The following is a 26,090-nucleotide window of genomic DNA, read 5'->3' on the forward strand; positions in this document are numbered from 1 at the left end:
GAATGGGAAAGCATTGTGCCCATTTTATTTCCAAACTTGTGAAAATAGAGGTCGCGATATGATTTAAGGAATCTATCTCTAGTTTTTAAACATTTGTCCATGTGGCCTCTGGCCTTAAAGCCAAATCAATTTATTGTCATTAGTTGGTGATTCGAGAAATTTCCTATGCGCTTGACGTAGTTCCCCCACTGACTCGATACTGTGCGTTAGTTTGTTTTTTTCTTCCCAGATACATAGCTTATGATCCTCCCCCTTAAGATCCTCCCCCCTTGGCCGCCTCCCAGAAAAGACAGATTTTGCGCATGGTTAGCGTTTGTTTCCTTGTACTCCCACCACCACTGCGTTAATAAAGCTGCAAATCCTTCATCCTCATATAAATATGTTGGAAATCTCCAAAGAATGTCTGTGCCTTTTGGCATGGTAGGGATTAAGGCTAATTGGAGAGGGGCATGATCAGAGATCAAAAGGTCTAATATTTCTACTGATTCTATCTGGTTCATCAAACCAGGGGAGGTCAAAAAGTAGTCCAGTCTAGACCAAGTGTCGTGGGGTGCCGAATAAAAGGTAAATTGAGAGTCATCAGGATGAAGGGTTCTCCAGCTATCGCATAGTCTAGATTCTGATACATAGTCAGACATTAAAAGCGATTTTGATAATGTAGTTGGGCTAATTGCAGAAGATCCTGATCTATCCTCTCTAGGGTGCATAAGCGCATTAAAGGGACTCCGAGCAGTGCATAAACTATGGAAAGATGCATACCATTTTGAAGCTCTCTTTCTCCTCTTTCCAACAATACATAAACCTCCACCCTACGCCTTTTATTTTTTGTTATTTTCGCGATCGAAATCGCGGCCACTGCGATTTCGATCGCGTAAATATCGAAAAGTAAAAGGCGTAGGGCGGCGGTTTATGTGTCATTGGAAAGAGGATAAATAGAGCTTCAAAATGGTATGCATATTTCCATAGTTGCTTGTATTACACAGGACGACTTTTCCCCAAAGTCGGCAGCTCCATTCAGCTGCTGACTTTGGGAAAAAGTCGTCCTGTGTAATACAAGCAACTATGGAAAGATGCATACCATTTTGAAGCTCTATTTATCCTCTTTCCAATGACACATAAACCGCCGCCCTACGCCTTTTACTTTTCGATATTTACGCGATCGAAATCGTGGCGGCTGCAATTTTGATCGTGAAAATAACAAACTAAAACGCGTAGGACGGCGGCTTATGTGTCGTTGGAAAGAGGAGAAAGAGAGCTTCAAAATGGTATGCATCTTTCCATAGTTTCTGCACTGCTCGGAGTCCCTTTAAAGTCTCCCCCTTGGATAAGTTTTGACTGGGGACTCGAGTGTTTGGGACATTAAAGTTGAAAAAAAAAGATCTATCTTCATTAGTGGGGGCATATACACTCATAACATCAAAAGCATCACAGTGTAATCGCAATCTGATCCGTACCCATCTCCTCTCTGAATCGCCGCTGCTTTCCATTACCTCCCCCTAAAAAATTTTATGTATTAAGGTCAAAAACCCTGATTTTTCTACCCTGTGCTGGTGAGCCAAACACCTGTCCGACCCACGATTTGCGCATAAACTGAAATTGATTTCCAGCCAGGTGGGTCTCTTGTAGTAAAGCTATCTCTGTATGGAATTTTTTTTTCTTAGGTGGCGTAGCACTATAGAGCGTTTCCCCGGTGATCTCAGGCCCTTAACGTTCCAGGTAGTGATTTTAATAGACATGTTAACCTGGGTCAATAGATCCGACTGTGAGCACACACATAAAAAGACATTTCGCTAAGTTTATAAGACAAGGGTTGACTGCACAATTCCCTCCCCCACCCCTAACATACCCACCAAAAGTAGGAAAGACCCCATTGTAGGAGAGATAAATAAGAAACCACCCCTGATTACGTTTAAGAGAGCCCGTTCTGTAGGTGATATGATCACTAATAGTGAGTTCAAATCCCAGAAAAATATCAATTGGTTGAATTCAATGCAACCTACAGGAAACCATAAATGTGGACACTGTTCAGTATGCCATTTAGTGCATCAAGGCAAGAACCTGAGAGTAGGCCCAGTTGAAAATAAAGTAAAAACGTTAAGAACCTATCTATCTATGACTGCTTTTTAATCTTTGATATGTGGCCGGATAAATAAAGCTTTTTTTATTTTTTTTATGGATTGCATGTGCCAACTTCTGTTGCTTTTTCTCTCTACGGGTGTTTTTTTTTTTTTTTTATCAGCTCCTGCACCCGATTAGCCCTAAAAATTCCAGATCCTGTGAATTAATTATTGACCATTTGTTTGAAATGTATGATTTTCATTACCCACCAGTTGAGTGTGCTCATGAGTGGGGTGCAGATGTGCTAATTCAGATACCTTGGGTCAATGTTAAGGACAACCACTTTTATTGCTTTATACTCAACCCTAATGGCCCATACTCATGGGCTACAATTGTCGCTGCAACCATGTGGCACGCGCGTGTTGCGGCGACAGGTCGCCCGTGAGTATGAGGCGCGCACCCCGAACCGTCGCTCGTCGCTGCTGTCACCAGGCAATTGGCGCCGCAACTGTTGCTAGTCCGCGTGTGTATGCGGACTAGTGACAGCAATTAATAGAGATTCCACGGCGCTTCCGGCGGGGGGGAGGTACGTCGGCGACAGCTTCCGTCGCCTCACTAATCCTTCTTCCGCATGTGTATGCGGAGGGACCTGGCGACGAGCTGTCGCCGAACTGTCGCGCACACGCTCCCGTGTGCTAGCGACAGTCTACAAAAGTAGCCCATGAGTATGGGCCATAATAGACATCGTATCTCCCAGAGTAGATAAGACCTTCCAGGATTGGTGTGCAGATGTACCTGACCTCGAAGAGTTTGAGTGGAGAGATCTGCTAGAGGACACTGGATCATATCTCATCAGTATTAAAGATAGGCTCATTCAACTGAAATTTATCTACAGACTTTTATACCCCCATAAGATTGGCATATATGTATCCAGGTAGATCTGATTGCTGCCCCAGATGTGGACAAGCTTCTGCAAACTTCATCCATATTGTTTGGATGTGCCCCCATTTACAAAGTTACTGGAATCAAATCAATACTTCAAAAAATATTTGAGAGTCCCATAGTCACTAGCCCTAAGACCCACCTACTGGGAATAGCGGGAGATATTGCCCCCAACAGGAGACTGCTGATACTATGGGATTTGCTGTGCTACTTCACCAGGAAAACTATTATACTGCAATGGCTGAGGCAGGCTGCTCCAACAATAGCGGATTGGGTAAGAGTGGTAAACACGGCCCTCCCATTCTACAAATTAACGTACATTCAAATGTCCTCTTAAATTTGATAGCATTTGGACCCCGTGGATCGAATACCTTAAAGAGCAAGGTGTTGACTATGATGTAAGCAATAATTAATTACATTGGTATATACTGTTGATAATTGACTGGTAGAGAGGAACCGTGAGAGAGGAGGGGGGGGGGGTGTGATACCAATGTTTTTGTTATATTTGTATGTTTTTATTAAAAAAAACAATACAATTATTTGTAAAAAAAAACAAACATGCATGGCCTTACAAACATGCACAGAAATGCAAATAGTGTTGAAGGTTATTATGAACAGATGACACATCCATCCTCAACTTGTTTGCTTACAGCAAATTCAGAGAAATTGCTCAAATGCATCGACTGCAGCACTTGACTGGTCTATTGTCAAGCTGTAGATATTTGCATAAAATTTGCATTTCATTGGCCTTCCTTGTCAGTGGGTGAACTGATTGTTTGTTCTGTTTTTGCCAATTCAGTCTCTGTTTCATAAAGCTTTATGTATTACAGCCATAATGTATACCTGCCATGCCAATCTCTAAAGTTATATATTTCATGTATTTTCAGAAGAATGCTCAGTGCTACAGAGAAATTCCTATTGGTAAGTAGCTTAGCCTAGGGTTCATAAAGAATTGAAGGAAAAGTTCACTGTAAAAAACAGTTTGGGAACTAGCAGCCAGTATGATGATGCTTAGATTGCTTTCTTGCATTTGGGAGACTACTGGAGGTATTTAGTGGCTGGAATTCCTCTCGCTGTAATGTGAACCTAGTACCGGTATTTAAAAAAAAAAAAACGTACTGTCATGGTGGGTCAACAATGCTCGCTCTGTGCATACATCTCTTTGATATGTGAACTTCCTGTAGTGACAAACACCTGCCTATCTCGTCTTACTATGCCACAGTTGCCATACAGGTCTCATCCACTGGAGGTGAATACACTATGAGCACAAGATTGTTTGGTGTGTCCATTGATGCAATCTCGATTGTATGCACAATTGGTTAAGTTCAAGGAGAGAAGTAGCGCCCAAATATTGATAAAACTGTGTTAAAAACAGCTAAAGTAGAAAAAGGTGGAGGTGGCTTACCTCAATGAGTGCAAACTCTTATATGTTATGGTCAGAACCCGAAGTGTGGCCACTTCAGGTTATGACCAGTCAAAACTAGAAGTGGCAGTCTCACTGCGGCCAGTACCCGAAATGAAATTATTCCAGGCAGCTCGGTTATTTTTTTAAGGCTCTGGCTCGTCCCCTTGCCCGTCTCCTACACGCAATGCACACAGAGCCATTCGTTGCAGAGTGGGTGCTGGCAGAAGCAATGTCTGCAGCGTTCCCGCTCTGCTTTTCTTCTGCAACGAACGACTCTGACTCCACTGCGTGTGTCCTCGGGCTGGCGGGCGAAGGGTGGTTGAGCTGGGCTGCTGCTCTTCTTCAGTCCTTAGTTGTGGAGAGAGTAGTGGAGCTGTAGTAGCTGTCCCGGGGCGGAGCTGTAGTAGCTGTCCCGGGGCACCACGTAGTGAGGATCCAATGAATTAACCTCCCTAGCGTTCTTGGCGAGCTCAGCTCGTCCAGCAAAAACTTGCTGAAAGTGTTTTGGACGAGCTCAGCTCGTCAATCCCGCCAGGGAGATTTCCTGTTTCTCTGCACCGCCCGCTGCAATTTTCCCTCATCAGAAGGATTCCCCAGGATGGCTGGAATCCTGACTGCACGCTGTGGATAGCGATCTGTGCTACCCACAGCATACAGAACAAGCATCCAGCCACCCTGGGGAATCCCTGTGCGGCTGGCGGGGCAGAGAATGTGCTGCGTGCAGGGATTCCCCCTATGTGTGCTGACGAGTGTCTATTCTGTGCAGGGGGATTCCCTATGCGGGCTGGTTGTGGCCGGCGGGGATCCCCTCTGTGCAGGAAGGGGGGGGGGGGGGGTGTCCCTGTTCTATGCTGGCTGGTAGTGGCCGACGGGGACCCCCCTTCTGGGCGGGGGGGGGGTGTCCCCGTCCTTTGCGGGCTGTGGGTGGTCTTTCATTCCCCCCCTCCCATCCCCCGTGCAAGCCCCCCCTTCTCCCTGAACCCCTTCCCTCTGTGTGAGTCCTGTTCTACTAACCCAGGCTGTCTCCGGCGGCGGCAGAATCCCTTCTTCCTCTAACGCCGAAGTCCCGGCCTGTGACGTTACTGCTACGAGGCTCGGTGACGTCACCAAGCCTCGTAGCGGTAATTACACAGAGCATGAGACTTCTGGGATGGAGGAAGAAGGGATTCTGCCGCCGCCACTGGAGACAGCCTGGGTGAGTAGAACAGGATTCACACCGAGGGAAGGGGTTCAGGGGGAAGGTGGGGTGGAATGGGAGGGGGGGAATGAAAGGCCACCCACAGCCTGCAAAGAACAGGGACACCCCCCCCCCCCCTGCCCAGAAGGGGCGTCCCCACCGGCCACCCACAGCCCGGGGGAAGGTGTTGGGGGGGGGGGGGGTAGTTTGGCACCCCATTACTGGCTACACTACACCTGGCACCCCATAACTGGCTACACCTGGCACCCCATAACTGGCTACACTACACCTGGCACACTATACCTGGCTGCACACCTGGCTACCCTGACATCTGGCTACATGTGGCTCCCTATACACCTGGCTACACATCTGGGTATTCTACTCACCATTGGCGTGCTGATCCTTCGTCGCGTACCTCTGATAGCTTCCCCAGTGCCTTCTTCCATGTCCCTGTGCGGATTTTGCTTCTCCCTCAGCGATGACCTCTCCCCCGGCGATCGGCGTTGATGACACCAGGGTCACACAGCGTCATCAACATCTCGCAGTAAACCCTTTTTTTAGTTGAATTCAATACAATAACCTGTATTGAATTCAATATTAAAAAAAAATGATTGCAAAAAAAAGGTTGAAAATTATTGGAAATTAATTGAACCACTTTTTGCACGGAAATCCTGGGGAAATAGAACGCCAGGGAGGCTACAGGAGGCAATGAGCTTTTCCGTGCAGAACCCAGACAGCCAGGTAAAAGAATAATTGAGCTGTGTGCATTGTGTGTAGGAGACGGGCAAGGGGAAGAGCCAGAGCCATAAAAGAATAACCAAGCTGCCTGAAATCCTTTTTATTTCGGGTACTGGCCGCAGTGAGACTGCCACTTCTAGTTTTGATTGACCAGAACCCAAAGTGGCCAGACTTCGGGTTCTGGCCATAACACATACAATAAACAAATTTTATTAAGTACTAGACTAGCCCAGTGCTTAATAAAATTTGTTTATTCCATGTACATATTTGTTATTGACTTAAGCCACCTCAACCTTTTTTCTATTTTAGCTGTTAATGTTGATCCGAGATAAACTTTTACTCATTGCATAATTGTGTTCCTTTCATATATAGGGCATTCCTCAAGCCAAATACTTTTTTTTGTTTTAATACTCTAATTCCCAATAAACTAAACAAGCCTTGCCCACAGCTTTTCAGGGAGCCTTGGCACCTGGTCCCAGGTAGCAGGGGCTTATGGGAGCTCAGTCTGGGCAGTAGGAGGAGGAGGTTACTATCCATTGATTTCAGAGGCGGAGGGAGGAGGAGAGGGGACTGAATTTACACACAGGCAAGATGATAGCATCTCCAGCGCGTACGAGAACGGCGCCGGAGACTTGGGCGCAGGACACAGCCAGTATATGGCTTATCCGGCTGCCGCACAAGTCCGGGCCGTGTTAATTACTATTCGCCCTCCAGGCCGCCATGGATAGTGGGAGAATGAAATAATTTGGCTTCCAGCACATGCTGGAAGCCAAATTATTGTTTTAAAAGCAACTGCAGCTCCGTCTTCTGACGGCACTGAAGTTACTCCCTGTGTCTGCTATAGCCGTAGTTCCTATTACGACCTATGGTGGCGCCGGCTGTGCCCAAGTCTCTTGCGCTGCTGTGCCCAAGTCTCCTGCGCTGGATTTAGCGTGATCGTCTCCAGCCCTCAGCCTGTGACAAACAGAACATGGCTGCCCTCATTGTATCACAGCAATAAATAATCAAACTTTTAAAGCTGTTTGCAACTAGATTTGCTGTGTAAACTATCTGAACTTTTGATAAGCTATATAGACAAGTTATTTGTTATAGTTACTTACATCTCGGATCCGCTTTAACACAGTTTTATCAATATTTGGGCGACTCATCCCCCCTCACAACCAATTTGGGGTTCTTTGCCAACAGTGCGACCAGCGTCCAGTGTATCTGGACACCCAAGTGGGGTTCGGGGTCGTTGATCTGCTCCTGCCTCCAGTGGTTGGTTGCCCATCTGCAACCTCGGTTTGAGAGTACCACTCTCGACCACAATTTTAACATTCCTTGCCATTACTAATTACAGTATGTTTGGAGAGTTGGCAGGCACTCGGGTGACGCTGAATTAGGCAGGCAATAATGAATATACACCCAGCTAAACTATGTGCTCAAGACTTGAAAAGCAAAGTTCATGCAAAAAAACTGGGAGAGAGGAGAAGTCTGGCACTATAGTTTAATGGCAGCAATGTTGAAGCAATGTATCATACAGCATGGTGCAGTGGAGTGACAAAACATACAGTAAAAACTGACATCCATGAAACTTGAGTGTTCAAGACATAAGATGGTCACAAAGTGCTGGAGTGCTGTACCTGGGTGTAAGGAGGTGGCAGGTGTGGGCGCCAATTGGTGCACGGTCCTTACGACCGTTTCGCAGGGCTATATGCCAAGCTTCTTCTGAGGTGAGGAGTGCACAATTGTCTAGAACGAGAGCGGGGTTAAATGCGCGTCAAAACGTGCACTTCCGGTCCGCTGGTAAAGGCCCGCCCACTCCAAGTGATTGGCCTGGGAGCCTGCAGCAAAGAGGGGCGAAAGCGGACATCGCTTTCAGGAGAGGTCGCGGGCGCACGCCAGTACTGACGTTGCAGCCACGCGACGTCAGGTCGCATATCCGCCCACCGCAAAGCAGCAGCCAAAGTAAATGCCGTATACTCGGCAAAGTTGATGGGTTACCATGGCGAACTGGGTAAGCCCCACCCCTGGAATAAGCCAGGAGCTAGGGAAACCTGCAGAGCCATAGAAAAACAAACCTAATGGGACACAGAGGACAAGCGGCTGAAAAAGATAAGTCGCTAACAGCAAGTCCAATAATGCGTGGAGGCATTTTCTCACGCAAAGGCTGGTTAGCCAAAACTATGTGTATTATTTGTTTATATAGTGCAGGCTGCTGGGGGTTAGCAAAGGAGAGAGTTGGGTGTGAATTAAGTGTACCTGTGATTGCGTGTGAGTGAAGAAAGAGTGACAGTGAAGGAAAAAAAGGGGAAAGAAGTGATTGGTACACCAAGGAAGAAAAAAAAGAGAGAGATGTCCCATACCTTTGCAGAACCAATAATCCCTGCAAGAGGGAGGAACCTTAAATACTAAACTTTATTACATTACACAGTATAAAAATGTTTTTCCCAAGGGAAGGGATCACCCATAAAAGAGAAGAATAAAACAAAACAAACTGGGTGTCCTATTACAAAGGTGACCCAGTAGTGCGTTTTAGGATACAGAACCGGTTCAAAAAGTTTTTTGCTACGGTAGGAATCAAAAAGGGCAACAAAGGGTGGTCAAATAGGGGAAGAACCAGGATGCACACAACTAAGGGTCCAGAAAACAGGCAAGGTCCACATAGTCATTAAGACCCAGAGCACCCATAGCATTAGTGCGCAAAATCCAATGTGCCTCTTGTCTGAGCAGGAGTTTTTTCCTGTCGCCCCCTCTTCGAGGGGTGTTAAAGATATCAATGCATGCAAAGGAAAAGAGGTCGGGATTATTCTGGTGAACCACAGACATGTGTTCAACTATCCTTGGGCAGCCTTTGCCCTTGGGCAGCAAACGCATGTGCTTCAAAATACGTTCTTTTACCATTCTCGTGGTTTTGCCAATGTAAAACCGTTGGCATGGATACCACAGTGCATACACGAAAAACTTAGTTCTGCAAGTCGCAAAAAATGTTGTGTTGCACGAAACTGGGCCAAGCTGAAAAGATCTGCCGGTTTTTATAAGGTGACAGGCTTACAAAAGCCACATTGGTGATTGCCTGTGGATGCAAACTCGCTCTGCCAAGTGCGCTGTGCGAAAGTCGCTGTGTACCAAAATGTCGTCAATAGTTGGCGCTCTTTTGAAAGCTATCAAGGGTTGAGGTGGTAAGCTATTTTTTAACACTGGATCTTCAAGTAGAAGTGACCAGTTTTTACTAAAGGCCCATTTGATTTGTTTGGCCATGGGGGAGAATTCAAAAGAGAATACTCCTGACCCTTTGGTGGATTTGTTGCGTTCCCTTCTATTTACTAGCTCAGACCTATCCCTATTGATGGCTTTTCTAATGGCCTGGTCTAAATTACTTTCTTTATAGCCCGGAATCAGAAGCCGTTGTTTGAGGTCTTCTGCCTGTTTCAAAACATCCTGTAGTTCAGTGTTGTTCCTACGCAACCGTAAGAATTGGCCATAAGGGAGGGACTCTGTGACATGCGGATTATCGGTTCTACGAAGGTATGAGCCATCTCTCTCTTTTTGCAGTGGTGGCTGTTCTGGACATTCCGCACTCTCTTGTTCACTTTTTTCTTCCTTGGTGTACCAATCACTTCTTTCCCTTTTTTTTTTTTTTTTCTTTTCCTTCACCGTCACTCTTTCTTCACTCACACGCAATCACAGGTACACTTGATTCACACCGGACTCTCTCCTTTGCTAACCCCCAGCAGCCTGCACTATATAAACAAATTATACACAGTTTTGGCTGACCAGCCTTTGCGTGAGAGAATGCCTCCACGCATTATTGGACTTGCTGTCAGCGGCTGTTATCTTTTTCAGCCGCTTGTCTTCTGTGTCCCATTAGGTTTGTTTTTCTATGGCTCTGCAGGTTTCTCTAGCTCCTGGTTTATTCCAGGGGCAGGGCTTACCCACTTCGCCATGGTAACCCATCAATATTGCCGAGTATACGGCATTTACTTTGTCTACTACTTTGCGGTGGGCAGATATGCGAACTGAGGTCACGTGGCTGCACCGTCAGCACTGGCGTTCGCCCGTGACCTCTTCTGACAGCGATGTCCGCTTCCTCCCCTCTCTTTGCTGCAGGTTCCCGGGCCAATCATTTGGAGTGGGCGAGCCTTTACCAGCGGACCGGAAGTGCGCGTTTTGACGAGCATTTAACCCCGCTCTCGTTCTAGACACTTGTGCACTCCACAACTCAGAAGAAGTGTGGCGTATAGCCCTGCGAAACGGTCGTAAGGACCGTGCACCAATTGGCGCCCACACCTGCCACCTCCCTACACCCAGGTACAGCACTCCAGCACTTTGTGACCATCTCATGTCTTGAACACTCAAGTTTCATGAATGTCAGTTTTTACTGTGTTTTGTCACTCCACCGCACCATTCTGTATGAACATTGCTTCAATATTGCTGCCATTAACCTGCCTGGCGTTCTGATTGTGTTGTGAATGTTTTTTGCACATGATTTTTTTTTTTATTTTTCATGTAGCTAGCCTAGCACTAGCTGCATGATTCCCCCCCCCCCCTCCCTGCGGCGTCCCTTGCTGCCCTCCGATCGCCGCCGGTTCAATGACCCGTCCGGAAATCCCGTTCTGAACGGGATTTCCTTGAGGGCTTCCCCGTCACCATGGCGACGACCGTCGTGACGTCACATGGAGACCCGATCGACCCCTCAGCACTGCCTGGCACTGATTGGCCAGGCAGCGCACCGGGTCTCGACTGGGGGGGGCCCTGTATAGCGGCGGCGATCGGGTAAGACACGCAGCAAGCAAAGTGCTTGCTGCGTGTTTTTAAAAAAAAAATTATTCAAATCGGCCCAGCGGGGCCTGAGCAGTGACCTCCGGCGTCTCTGGACGAGCCTAGCTCGTCCAGAACGCTAGGGAGGTTAAACTATAGTGCCAGACTTATTCTCTCTCCCAGTTTTTTTTTTTCCATTACTTATTACGCTATTGGGGCTCCCGTTGTCTCTGTGTTTTTTTTTCTCCAGGGTGTCTTTTTTCACCCTATACAACTGCAATCTTTTAAGTTATAGATTTTGCCCTGGAAATCAAGGTAATTTTGCTGCCACCACTCTCCAGATTGAAATGAGGGGAAGAGACCTTGGCTAACTATTCCTAAAAGGAAGAAATACATATATTTGCCAGTTGAACAGATTGGTTGGATGATTGAGATGAGAACATGAGGTAGAATGTCTGAAAGTTCAAAATACCGTGGTTGGAGTTGAGCAAGCAATAAAAAGTGCTGAATAATCCATGTAATTTGCGATTTGACCAGAGTCCTGCTGGCCTGCCTATAGATGGAAACCAACTAGAGATAATGAACAAAGGACCCAGAAGTCTGAGTGTTCCAGACTCTTAAAGACCACATCCTGATGGGAGGGGCTGACTTAAGAGCTGATGCCCTTTTTTTTTGTTGTAGGGAGAACTCCATCCCCCTTTCAGAAAGGACAAAATCGGGCAGAGAAACTATTGCTCTGTGCATATAAATCCTAGCAATTAGTGTAGAGTAGTGGGGTGGTCTTGACACCCTAAAAATCAACGCAGGAAGCAAAAGCGGGACCCCAGTAGTGCAATATGTATGAGCACAGGATTTAATATGAAAGGTAAATTGGATTTTCTACTCACAAAGGTGGGTTGCAAGAGGGGCAACCAACCACAAGAAGCAGGTGGAGACAATGAACCCGACTCCACTCTGGGTGGCCCAGCTGGACTTGGATGCGGTCGCTCTCCTTAAAAGAACAGACAGACGAGTAGCGGAGTCAAGACCACTGGAGGTCTGTCTCGACCCCTCCAAAAAACTGTGTTGGGTAGTATATTAAGCACAATAGAGGAAAGGGAGGCTCCCTATGCTGGACGGCTTTGTTCTATTCGGTGTTTTTATTGGCCTGAGGAAGTGGGCTCAGACCCGTGAAACGCGTTGCCTGTGCTTAAAGTGGACCCAAACCAAACATTTTTTTTAATTCAAAATATTTAGTTGCACCACTCTGACACATAAAAAGATAAAAAAAAAAAACACTCCTTTAAGCCTATGAGCATTTCAGTGCATACTTTTCACCCTTCTCTTTTCATAACTAGGGTTATACAGGTGGCAGCCATTAGCAATTCCTCCTTTGCTGGACACCACCTACTCCACCAGTTTGCCGGATTCTGTCCTGGCAATATGAAAGAAAGGGAGGGGTTCCTCCAATAAATGTAAAATATTTTATATTTGTCATCATGCAGCTGAAAAAGGCTGCTATTTATTATTATAATTTAGAAAATAGATTTTATTTCTGAAATCTTGTATTTTTAATTTGGGTCCACTTTAATAAATATCCTTTGTGTTTACAAAGTTCTCGTTGCAGAGGTAAGCACCTAGTTTTTTTTTTCCATTTTATCTATTTTTAAAAGGTTTTATATACATCAGGGCACCACTTTCCCATATTGTGCTAGCAATTAGTGGATTGCATATTTGCATTCAATAAGGCATTACTAGTTGACACGTATAAAATATGGTTTTCAACCACTTAAGGACTTCAGTCATAAAACCACTTAAGGACCAGACACTTTTTTTCCATTCAGACCACTGAAGCTTTAACGGTTTATTGCTCGGTCATACAACCTTCTATCTAAATGAATTTTACCTCCTTTTCTTGTCACTAATACAGCTTTCTTTTGGTGCTATTTGATTGCTGCTGTGATTTTTAGTTTTTATTCTATTCATCAAAGACGTGAATTTCATCAAAAAAATGATTATTTTTTTTTTTTTAACTTTCTGTGCTGACATTTTTCAAATGAAGTAAAATTTCTATATACATTTTTGTCCAATTGTACTACATGTCTTTGATGAAAAAAAAATTCAATAAGTGTACATTTATTGGTTTGGGTAAAAGTTATAGGCCTCAATTCACTAAGCTTAACTCCTGTCTTTAATTACTCTTCTGAGCTGTTTTACAGTTATCACAATTATATCACCATGGTGATAACTGTAAAACAGCTCAAAAGAGTTATTAAAGACAGGAGTTAAGCTTAGTGAATTGAGGCCATAGTGTTTACAAACTATGGTGCAAAAAGTGAATTTTCCCATTTTGAAGCATCTCTGACTTTTCTGAGCACCTGCCTTGATTCATGAGGTGCTAGAATTCCAGGATAGTATAAATACCCCCCAAATGACCCCATTTTGGAAAGAACACATCCCAAAGTATTCACTAAGATGCATGGTGAGTTCATAGATTTAATTTTTTGTCACAAGTTAGCGGAAAATGACACTTTGTGGCAAAAAAAAATCAAAAAAAAGTTTCCATTTCTGTTAACTTGTGACAAAAAAAATGAAATCTGCCACGGACTCACCATGCCCCTCTCTGAATACTTTAGGGTGTCTACTTTCCAAAATGGGGTCATTTGTGGGTTGTGTTTACTGTCCTGGCATTTTGGGGGGTGCTAAATTGTAAGCAACCCTGTAAAGCCTAAAGGTGCTCATAGGACTTTGGGCCCCTTAGTGCACCTAGGCTGCAAAAAAGTGTCACACGTGGTATCGTCGTACTCAGGAGAAATAGTATAATGTGTATTTGGGGTGTATTTTTTACACATAACCATGCTGGGTGGGAGAAATAATATCTCTGTAAATGAGATTTTTTTTTTTTTTTTTTTTTTTTTTTTTACACACAATTGTCGATTTACACAGATATTTCTCCCACCCAGCATGGGTATGTGTAAAAATACACCCCAAAACACATTATACTACTTCTCCTGAGTACGGCGATACCACATGTGTGACACTTTTTGGCAGCCTAGGTGCGCTAAGGGGCCCAACGTCCTATGAGTACCTTTAGGATTTCACAGGTCATTTTGAGGCATTTGGTTTCTATACTACTCCTCACGGTTTAGGACCCCTAAAATTCCAGGGCAGTATAGGAGCCCCACAAGTGACCCCATTTTAGAAAGAACACCCCAAGGTATTCCGTTAGGTGTATGGTGAGTTCATAGAAGATTTTCTTTTTTTGTCACAAGTTAGTGGAAAATGACACTTTGTGAAAAAAAAACAATAAAAATCAATTTCCGCTAACTTGTGACAAAAAATAAAATCTTCTATGAACTCATCATACACCTAATGGAATACCTTTGGGTGTCTTCTTTCTAAAATGGGGTCACTTGTGGGGTTAGGGGCCCAAAACCATGAGGAGTAGTCTGGAAACTAAATGCCTCAAAATGACTGTTCAGGGGGTATAAGCATCTGCAAATTTTGATGACAGGTGGTCTATGAGGGGCCGAATTTTGTGGAACCGATCATAAGCAGGGTGGCCTCTTAGATGACAGGTTGTATTGGAACTGAAGTGCAGGAAGCGCAGGATGTTCTCAAATGGTGACCTGGACATGGCAGCAGAGAACATGGGCATGTGATGTATTGGGTGCGTAGACCAATAAGACCGCAATACATTCTTTTCGAAGTTCGGAAACTTGGAGAGGTTTCCACCGAAAAGACTGGGCATGGTAGTTTTTTGGATTGGCGGTTGCGTATTGTGTGGCATAACGGTTGGTCTCAGCCTCAATTAAGTCGTCGAGACCAGCAGTTATCAGAAAAAACAAATCCTGTCACTGCGGTGGGGCGGGTGAGGGTTTGGCCGGGTGATCAGAAGCCCGCAGGGGGCAGATTAGGGCTTGATCTGATGGATAGAAGTGCTAGGGGGTGACAGGAGGTGATTGATGGGTGTCTCAGGGGGTGATTAGAGGGGAGAATAGATGCAATTAATGCACTGGGGGGAGGTGATCGGAAGGGGTCTGAGGGGGCTCTGAGGGTTTGGAGGAGTGATCAGGAGCCCACACGGGGCAAATTAGGGCCTGATCTGATAGGTAGGTGTGCTAGGGGGTGGCAGGTGTTGACAGGAGGTGATTGATGGGTGTCTCAGGGTGTGATTAGAGGGGAGAATAGATGCAATCAATGCATTGGGGAGGTGATTGGGGGGGGGGGTCTGAGGGTGTGGGCGGGTGATTGGGTGCCCACAAGGGGCAGATGAGGGTCTGATCTGATGGGTATGATGGGTAGCAGTGACAGGGGGTGATTGATGGGTGATTAGAGGGAATAACAGATGTAAATAATGCACTGGGGAGGTGATCAGGGGGGATCTGAGGGTGTGGGCGGGTGTTTGGGTGCCCGCAAGGGGCGGCTTAGGGTCTGATCTGATGGGTAGCAGTGAAAGGTGGTGACGGGGTGATTGATAGGTGATCAGGGTGTGATTAGAGGGGAGAATAGATGCAAGCAATGCACTGGCGAGGTGATCAGGGGGGGGTCTGAGGGCGATCTGAGGTTGTGGGTGGGTAATTGGGTGCCCACAAGGGGCAGATTAGGCTCTGATCTGATGGGTAGCAGTGACGGGGTGATGGGTGATCAGTGGGTGATTAGAGGGGAGAACAGAAGTAAACAATGCACTTGGGAGGTGATCTGAGGGTGTAAACGGGTGATCAGATGCCTGCAAGGGGCAGGTTAGGGTCTGATCTGATGGGTGGCAGTGACAGGGGGTGAATGACAGGTGATCAGTGGGTGATTACAGGGGAGAATAGATGTATACAGTACACAGGGGAACTTATATGGGATTTTGTCAATTTAAAGGGAACCTAATCTGAGGATATGGATTTTTCCTTTTAAAATAATACCAGTTGCCTGACTCTCCTTCTGTTCCTGTGTCTCCTAATACTTTTAGCCACAGCTCCTAAACAAGCATGCAGATCAGGTGCTCTGACTGAAGTCAGACTAAATTAGCTGCATGTTTGTTTCAGGTGTATGATTTAGCCACTACTGCAGCCAAAGACATAAGCAGGACTGCCAAGCAACTGTTATGGTAAGTGAATCTGTATGGCTGTGGTAAACAGGTGTTAAATGCCCTCAGTTCAGCTTGGGACAATAGTACCAGAAGTTGATTACCATATTTTTTGGATTATAAGACACCCCAGACTATGACGCACCTAAGTTTAGAGGGCAAAAACCAGTTAAATAAAAAAAATATATACTAAACCTGGTGCATCCATGGTCCAGGGCCATCTTGTAGATGTTCTCCCCCCAATTATTGTGTCCTCCTCTTGTCCCACCTTGGTGGCCTTCTCCATGTCCCCTGCTGTTGTCCTTCACTGCCCCTGTGTAAATGTAATTAGTGGCGGTAGCCACGTGTATCTCTCACCTGATCCTGGGAGTCCGCAGTGATCAGCTGCTTCTCTCTCTTACTTCTTCCTCCTAGTACTGTATGTAATGTGTATGTAATGATGTGACCAGGAAGTGCCGGCACTAGGGGGAAGTATTGAGAGAGAAGCAGCTGAATGTCGCAGGTTCCCAGGATCAGGTGAGAGATGCACGCGGCTGCCACTACTAATTTTACATAGGGGCAGTGCAGGGAGTCCCTGACATTGCAGTGGGTCAGCGGTTTGTATCGCCAGGCAATCGTAAGTCAGGGACTCCCTATATTTGTACTCTAATATACGTCTAATGGTCCAAAAAATACGGTAACTCTGTGTATGACTTTCCAGCTGGGTGCCTGGAAGCTCCCAGGTCTGTAAAAGTTAACGTTGTGTGAATGAGAGGACGTTGCCATTCTGTAATTTAAATTTTACTGTATAAGGTTATGATGCATGAAGGCGTCAAACCTTCCTTCCCATTAGCTTGTCTGTTCTTACTAAACAACCCTCCTCTTCTAGCTTATGGTGTGCTCAAATTCTACATCTGCTGTGGATATGGACGTTACTCTTTCCTATAGCCGCTGTGTGTCTTTATGAACATTGGTGCTTCATACAGCAGCTTTAGGGATATGTGATTTCTTGGAAAAGGGAAGCACAAGGTGTAGCTTGGGAGAATCATGGACATTCTAGGAGGTTTGCAGTTTATTTTAGCGAAGAACGGTCTTAGCTCTCATACAGATGAAATATGTAATTGAAAAGTGTAGTGCTCTGTCATAACTGTCCTATGCACCACACTTCTCTATTACCCATCCCCACAGTGTTTACTCTTCATTTTTGTTTTTCCTGCATTGTGTACACCTCTCATCTGTCCTGTCTCCTCCATCATACACACTTTACCACCACCGTGTTCCCTATCATGCAGTCATGGCTGAAATTGTTGGCACCCCAGAAATTTTTCCAGAAAATCAAGTATTTCTCACAGAAAAGTATTGCAGAAACACGTTTTGCTATACAGTATACAGGGAACAGAGGCGGAAAAAGAATAACATTTAAAAAGGCTAAGGAGGCAGTGGTGGACTTGCCTCGTTGAAGCAGACACATACTGTAAGATTCAAGAACAAATGTATTGACCTACTCCGAATAAAATGTTGCAACGCGTTTCACAGGCGTGATCCTGCTTCACCAGGCTATAAAAAGGCGGAGTATATAACAGCATAAGGTCTAGGTTACACCAAGCACATCTGTGTAACCTAGACCTTATGCTGTTATATACTGTTATAAAACACAAAATTGTTGAAGTAATGACATTTATGAATAAACTTAAATAGTGAAACTGTACAAATAAGGCGCCAGACGATAAAGTATGTACATACGTCTGCCACGTGTGGTATCTTTTGAAACAGGGAATGGCACAGAGGGCGACACCACAATCGGGACAGTAGAAGCGTGATTCCTTTCGGACTTTTTTCCCTTTGTTATCAGTTTTAGGCGGCAGGCAGAGAGTAGTCAAAATCCAGGCAGAAGTCGGTGCAGGCAGAGAGTAGTCAAAATCCAGGCAGGCAGAGAGTAGTCAGGCAAATATCGGTAACAGTAAAGATATGTACCCATGTCACGACTTTACAGACTATTTTTGGAGCGCAAAACTGTTTCCACGATATCGTGTGGGTACAGGCGAATGACCACGCAAATGTCGCGCCGCAATAACGACCCTCACGGCAGATCAGATCGCTAAGATCCTTGACTACTCCCGTGCAAAGTACAGCGATCACTTGAAGTGTCTTTCGCTCCCGGCATGTGATGTCGTGCATATCCGCCAGTAGGAAGAGGCGTCGCTGATGACAGTCAAGGGGGCGCCGCAGGACTAGGGTCAGTAGGTCCAAAACATGTCAGCTTGTGAATGTGGCTCTGTGCTTTGTTTTATCTGGATATGTCCGGCACTAAAGAATATCGACTTTTTTGATACATATGCATATCGGTTTGCTTTCTTTAAAAATCGCTTTAGAAGGTTTTATTGATTGTACATGTTGTATTAACTTGCAAATATCAACATCATTTCAGATCAACTGACCATCTCCTACAGCAAGAGCAGTGGTCCTGGAGGGCAGAATGTCAATAAAGGTATGAGCATGTGAAAGATAAATATATAGAGTTTTTTAAATAAACACTGTTCCGCTAGCATTCATTTTAACATTGAGCTTGATTCACTAACCGCCGCTAAGCTCAGTGGACGCAAACCACGGCACTAAGTAGTTTGCGCCCACACGTCACTGTCAGTTATGCTCAGTGCGCGTGCAGCACGGCTGGCCGGTATTAGTGCGTGGTGCGCCGTTATCGTCGCACCCGCTGCCCCTTAAACGTTGTACCAGGTGCGCTGAAAATGGCGCATCGGGTGCCCGCTGAAGCAGCGAATCAATGCGCCGTTTCGGGGGCACCCAATGCACCGTTATCGTTGCACCAGGTGCGCCGTTTACAGGGCAGCGGGTGCGACGTTAACGTCGCACTGCGCACTATTACTCGCGATACTGAACAGGGCTATGCGCGAAGTAGCTCTGCGCGGCCGTCAGTGCGCGCAGAGTTACTTATGGGGCACTAAGAGGCTTTTCACAGCACCGCTAACACGTAATCAGGTATGCAAGTGACTGTTTCTGTCCTGGCTGGACTATAAGAATAACCCTCAATGATAAATAATTACAGCCATATAACACTTTCCTGGCAGAAAATGGCTTCTGAGAGCAGGAAAGAGATGATAAAGGGTCAATAGCTCATAGAATTTAGCTATGGCATACTTAAATGCATGTGTCATTGAGCAGAAACAATATAAACTTAAGTAGATTTAAAAATAAAACTGAGGGATGACTAAAAAGGTCATTTTTAGCAGAAGGGTGATAAATACAATTGTTTATCTCTATTTATTTTCACCTTGTGTATCCTTTAACCACTTAAGTACCAGCGGTCTCTGCCCCCTTAAGGACCAGAGACCACTGGTACAATACCAACAGAAAACCGATGAATCACCGCGCATACCCGCCGCACGCTTTCATTGGCTCCTGACCATGTCTATCAATGTAAGCGGCTTACGTTGATGGACACGGCCAGGAGCCAATGAAATAGGCTCCTGACCGGCTCACATGGCTCTGCCGTCATGGAGACGGGCAGCTGTGGCGAGAAACGTCGGGTTTGAGTGGCGCGATCGGTGGGGAGCGACAGGAACGGCGAATGTGTGCTGCGGACGGTGATTGAAATCTACGCCCTGCCAGCCAGGAGCCCTCCAAAACGGCGTAGATTTCAGTCACCGCAGTCCTAAAGTAGTTAAAGGAACCTGAATCAAGAGGTTTATGGAGACTTCCATATTTATTTTTAAACAATACCAATACTGTCTGACAAAAAGGAAAGTGACCCTGAACTCTTATTTCTGTACCAGTACACGGTTTCCATTTGCTGAACCCTATCAGTATAGAACAGCGCTACTTCAACGGCTCAAAAAACCTAGTCTAAGACTATCTCTTCTACTTACTTATAACACTAATTGTCAATAAACTCACACCACAGAGTTGGCTTCTCACACACTCTGTCGCGACTCTGAGATTAAATAAACTGTATCAGCGCCAACAGGGACTATACAATTGATCGCAGCTCTGGATAGACAAAGTCCCAAGAATCCTAGTACAAATCGGCGCAGATCTTCAAATATAGTGTAATACAATAAACAGTTTGTAAGACTTCACCACGGTGGTATACAGACCTCCTATATTCTTGTAGTCACCAAAGGAATAAAAGGGCTTCCTCCAGCCCCTGGCAGCCGTCCTGTGCCCTTGCCGCAGCTCCGCTCACTGCCAGTGTCCTCCGCTGCAGAAGCCGACCTCGCCGGGTTGGCTTCTTGTGCACTCCACGGCGTGGGTCATGTGGTCTAGCCGACGTCATCAGGTATGTACTGCGCAGGCGAGGTCGGCTTCTGCATCGGGGAACACTAGCAGTGAGTGGAGCTGCGGCGAGGGCACAGGATGGCTGCTAGGGGCTGGAGGAAGCTCCAGGTAAGTGGATTTAGAAAATTTTTTTTTAATTAGCCTAGATGTATCCTTCTTGGCACTTTGAGTCCGCCAGGAGAAAAGCGCTATATAAGTGTTTGTCTTTAAAGCTTTTAGCATTGGATCACACATTCAGCCACCCATTATACCAGTATCTGGAGGGGGGGAGGAAGAGAAGAAGCTCTGTCAAGTGGCTGGATAGAGTACTGGTTAAGGACTCTGCCTCTAACATAGGAGACCTGGGTTCAAATAAATCTTTGCTCCTCCTGTTCAGTAAGCCAGCACCTATTCAGTAGGAGACCTATAGAACGTGTCCCAGTGGCTGCAGCTCAGGCGCTTTGAGTCTGACAGGAAAAAAGCATGATATAAATGTTCTCTGTCATGTCTCTGTATTTATAGCACTGACATCTTCTGCAGCACTTTACAGAGTACATAGTCATGTCTCTGACTGTCCACAGAGGAGCTCACACTCTAATTCTTCCATAGTCATAGTCTAATTTTCTACCATATTATTTTGTATTTGTATAGCAGCACCGATAACCACGCTCACATTCTCATGCAGGACCACGTCCCTTTTTGCGCTTTGCCACCATAGGGGGTCTTTGTCCCCGGGCGCTGAAAGCCCTAGCTACGCCTCTGCTCCAAACAACCCATATTATAAGGTTGGATGTATCACTTTCAATGGTATAAGGCACAGGCCACCAGGGATCCACACAACCTCCCGTCTCTTAATCCAAGCGGGTATAGTATCCAGAAGGTTAACATGAAAAAAACAAACAAATGGTAACTCTAGGTTTAAACCATTTATTTAAGAACCGTATATGTAAACCATAAAGAGTTAAAAGAAAAAGAACTTGCATACGTGGCCCAAGACTTTAGGAACACCGAAATGAATTTGTGCGTATGTGCTTCTCAACAGCTAAAAAGACAATAAAAGGTGCCACCTCTCTCCTTCCCAACCGGTTTCGCAATCTTGCGTCATCAGGAGATCAAGTTGATTTGGTTCTGGATACTATACCAGCGTGGATTGAGGGAATGGAGGTTGTGTGGATCCCCGGTGGACTGCGGCATGTGCCTTCTACTATTGAAAGTGATATATATACAACCTTATAATGTGGGTTGTTGGGAGCTGGTAAGCCCCTTTTTATTGCTTTGGATGATGGTGACTACAAGAAGATAGGAGGCCACCTTGGTGTTTTTGTGTTACACTGTATTTGAAGATCCGCGCTGATTTGTACTAGAATTCCTGCAACTCTAAGATTATCCGTCTTGTCTGTCGCTGTATATCTGGAACTTCCTCTCCCTCTGTATACTTGCTCATAGCATCTGAGTAGAAGTTCTCTCTGAGAGCTTTCACTTTCTCTTTTCCTGTTGTTCACTTCACCTACACTCCCCCCTCTCACGGGAGTCAACCAGCCAAGTGTCCGTGCAGCTTCATAGTGTAAACGAACAGCTTGATCGGGTTCCAGGCGCCATTAACAAAATCTGTTTAAGTGGTTGCCCTTGTTAACCACATTCCATAGCTTGATACATAGCTCAGATGCTCCAAATCAGTTAACCGCTTAAGATTTCAGGACGTGAATGTCACGTTCTAATTGGCCCCCCTGTACATTCCATGACGTGAAATTCACGTCCTGCAGTTAAAAGGCCGCCAAGCACTCCCGCACGTGTGCGCCCCCTGCCAGTCCCGCACGTCCACATGCTTGTGAGTGCTAATAGCACTCATTTATGAAACCAAGAGAAAAAAGTATTAAAATGACAGTGTCCCCATTAAATAAAAAAGCATTCTCTTTCCTCCCCAAGTAAAATATTAACTCATACCTAACTAATTAACCCCTTGTGTCACCTATACTTAGCCCTAATATTAGCGGACACCTGTAATGGCTGCCGCCAGTAGCGATCGCACGTGATCGATAGGGCGACCGCTCCGGGACCCAACACTGTACATATGCATTGCTGTGCTGTTGCCTAGCAATGTATCTGTACAGCACTGAGGTCCCCAAACTGTGTGCCATAGCGATCGGGTCTAATCGCTACAAACACACAAGCTGGCGATAATGGTACACAACATTCCCAACTGGTGATGAAATGTCACGTAGAGTATCAATTTAACCGGAAAAAGACAAGTAACCTATTTTGAGATGTTTTATAACTGGCACTTATGTAAAATTTGTGAAGGGTGAAATATGAAAAAATTTGTATTTTCTGCAATTTCGCCTATTTTTTTCAAATAAAATGCCCATAAAATTAAATAATTCTTGAAAACAAATATTACCCAAAGAAAGTCTAGATTGTCATGAAAAAAACGTGTATGACTTTGATGGTATAAGTAATCAAAAAGTTATTGATGTATGTTTTGGAATAAGGCTATAACATAAGAAAATGTGGAAAAAGTCATGCGCTGTGAATACTTTCCGGATGCACTGTAAGTTTTTTATATTCTATACCTAGGTCCCTGCTTCTAAATCTTGCCATTTCTGCCTGTGACGTCACCCTCCAACACCTGTTCCCTTTATCACAGATTACCATTTAGCCCACAGACACTAAAGGTGACCACTAACGATCCAATTTCTAGCAAAAAATTGTTTGAGCGATCAGAAATTCTGATTGGATTGGTTGCAAATAATCTCCATTGGAGGACACAATCGATTATGAACGAGTGAAAAAAATGTCCCCCTAATGAATTTTCGTCGAACCAAAATTTGGATTTTCTTGTTGGTTGTGATAGATAGGAAGTAAAGATTGGTTCGTTGATGGTGTAGTGAACGACTTATTACAATATTTCACAATATTTCTGATCGCTCGAACGATTTTTCACTAGAAATTGGACCGTTAGTGGCTACCTTAAGCGTATTCTAAAGGGATTCAACACTGCAAAAAAAAGGTCACCTTTTTGAATTGGTTGGTGAGCCCACAATCAATACAATCTGCGCTCTCATATAGAGATCGGGTAAACTGCCACCACTTCACATTAGCGAGTGAAGACGCAATTCTAAAAGCAATTAAATTCTAATGCTAGCTAGTCCTGTAGGAAAAGGGTGCTGGGCTTCCTGGCATGAGTTCCCACAACACGTATCACACAGGCACAGCAGGCTCCAATAGTTTTCAAACAGCAGTGTGGAGTTTTATTTACAGCTATGCACACTATTTACAGGTGAGAAAAATGGCAAAAACAAAACCTCAAACAAAATCCTGCCACTTAGGCTGCTAATCTACACACAGGTATTTCCCTGTCTAACAGCTACAGAGAGTCTAGTACTCTCTTAAGCAATTTTAACTCGCAACTAAAACAGTCTTTTAGTTACTTTTTCAAGCAGCTCTCCTGACCCAGCTTGGGTCAGTCCCAGGCAGAGAGCAATATCAGACTGACAGCCTGCAACTCATCTAGTTTTTCCCTGCAGGAAACCCAGCCCATCTCATTACTGCATGCCCGCAGCAAAACCTGAGCTGCATCAAGGGAACAGGGTTGAAAAAAATCTGAACCTGGGTGAGACATAAACCCCATCCTGGACTTTCCCAACCAAATCCTCCCGATATCTGTCACATACCTCCCCCCCCCCCCTACTTGTTTCAACCATGGGGTTGGAACACAAGTGGCCCAGAAAACGTGAACTCTGGAAAGTGCATCTACATTGGACTTTTTTTTTTTTTTTTTTTTTTTTTTTTTTTTAAACTCAGCACACAGACCCAAATTCATGAGTAATCAGTTATATGGGGCATTAGCAATTTCAATTTCTTTTCTTGCCGTACCCCTGAACTGAAATGTGTGATCATCATAGTTTATTCGTTGTAAATCGATAAGAGCTAAATAAGCATCTCTGTAACTTTCTTCATCCTTAAATTCTTATTCCTCACAATTACATGACTGTTGCTGAGACAATTATCTATTTATCCTTCTCATACCATAATCATATACATCTGTCCCGTCAACATCCTGTATATACTCCTCTCATCTCTCCAACCTCTCTTTTGAGGGGTATCTATATCTTACAGACTCATCCAACAAACATATGCGTCCCAAACGTACCACTCCCAGTCACCCCGTCATCCACTCCTTCCCAAGGGCACATCATCCCACTCCAGTACCAACCAACACCACTCACCTCCAGCCCCAACAACGTTCACCCGCAACTCCTGGTTCTTAGCTCAGTCCCTCCCAACGGTAAATCTAGTCAAGATTAGCTGTAAGACTTCTCCATATTTCTTCTACTTTATTCGTAGTTCCCAGCTCCTTGATCTTACACAGTTCATCCATCCTAACAAACCATTCTCCTATATCTAGCCTAGACGGATTTTTCCAGTTATTAGCGATAATACTTTTGGCAACTATCGTGCCATATTCTTTGATCAGCGAGCATCCAAGGCTTTCTTTTTTAGCTGTATAGCTAAGGATTGCTTCCTTCGGTGTAAGTTCAAATTTTTCTTTTAGCAATCTCTCGGCCAAGAGGGTGATATCATCCCAAAATTTTCTAACTATCGGGCACTGCCACCACATATGTAAAGTACCTCCGTCCCCCTGTCCACATCTCCAGCACATCACCTTGTGGTTCGCAAACTTACCAACACGGGATGGTGTCATATACCATCTACCAATTGTTTTAAATTGAATCAATTGTAACCTTGGATCTTGGATTTTAAAAGTATTTACCCATATTTGTGGCCATAACCTTTCCAGACTGGACCCCAGGTCAGTTTCCCATTTCCTGCAATATGCAGGAAAGTCCTGGTCATGTTCTGCTGCGCAGATATCTGCATATAAACTCGAGATAGGTTTATTCATTTTTTTTCCCAGATAAAAATGTCTCTCAAAATTATTTAGCTCCCTCTTCTGAACCACCTTCGAGGCAAACTTATGGAAGAAACTATGTATCTGGGAGAAACCCCAAGTACTAATCTGGTCACTACACTCGAGGATCGATCTAATTCCCAGCGTGGGGTTTCCCCCAATATTAAAGAGACTCCGTAACAAAAATTGCATCCTGTTTTTTATCATCCTACAAGTTCCAAAAGCTATTCTAATGTGTTCTGGCTTACTGCAGCACGTTCTACTATCACCATCTCTGTAATAAATCAACTTATCTCTCTCTTGTCAGACTTGTCAGGCTGTGTCTGGAAGGCTGCCAAGTTCTTCAGTGTTGTGGTTCTGTGATGCATCTCCCCCCTCCAGGCCCCTCTCTGCACACTGCCTGTGTATTATTTAGATTATGGCAGCTTCTCTCTTATCTTTTACAAGCTGGATAAATCGTCCTCTGAGCTGGCTGGGCTTTCACATACTGAAGAATTACATACAGGCACAGCTGTCTGCACTCTGCAGGAAGAAACAGCCTGACACTTCAGTGGAAGATAACTGCAGGGGGAAAGAAGCACACAAATGATCTCTTGAGATTAAAAAGGAAGGGTGTATACAGCCTGCTTGTGTATGGATGTATTTTCTATGTGTGGACATGCTGTACATCAACCTACTTCCTGTTTTGGTGGCCATTTTGTTTGTTTATAAACAAACTTTTTAAAACTGTTTTTAACCACTTTTAATGCGGCGGGGAGCGGCGAAATTGTGACAGAGGGTAATAGGAGATGTCCCCTAACGCACTGGTATGTTT

At 44.9% G+C, this 26,090-nt stretch overlaps 1 protein-coding gene across 1 annotated transcript in view; it reads left to right on the top strand.

Annotated features, from left to right (window-relative positions):
• The window catches only part of MRPL58 (mitochondrial ribosomal protein L58), a 106,877-nt gene that overhangs the window by 17,220 nt on the left and 63,567 nt on the right, over window positions 1-26,090 (top strand). Inside the window, exons 2-3 of the mRNA XM_068262003.1 lie at window positions 3,888-3,921; window positions 18,524-18,583. Coding sequence (XP_068118104.1) covers window positions 3,888-3,921; window positions 18,524-18,583 — 94 coding nt within the window. The remainder of the gene's footprint in view (window positions 1-3,887; window positions 3,922-18,523; window positions 18,584-26,090) is intronic.

Source organism: Hyperolius riggenbachi, chromosome 12 (genome assembly GCF_040937935.1).
Source record: "Hyperolius riggenbachi isolate aHypRig1 chromosome 12, aHypRig1.pri, whole genome shotgun sequence".
Taxonomy (NCBI): domain Eukaryota; kingdom Metazoa; phylum Chordata; class Amphibia; order Anura; family Hyperoliidae; genus Hyperolius; species Hyperolius riggenbachi.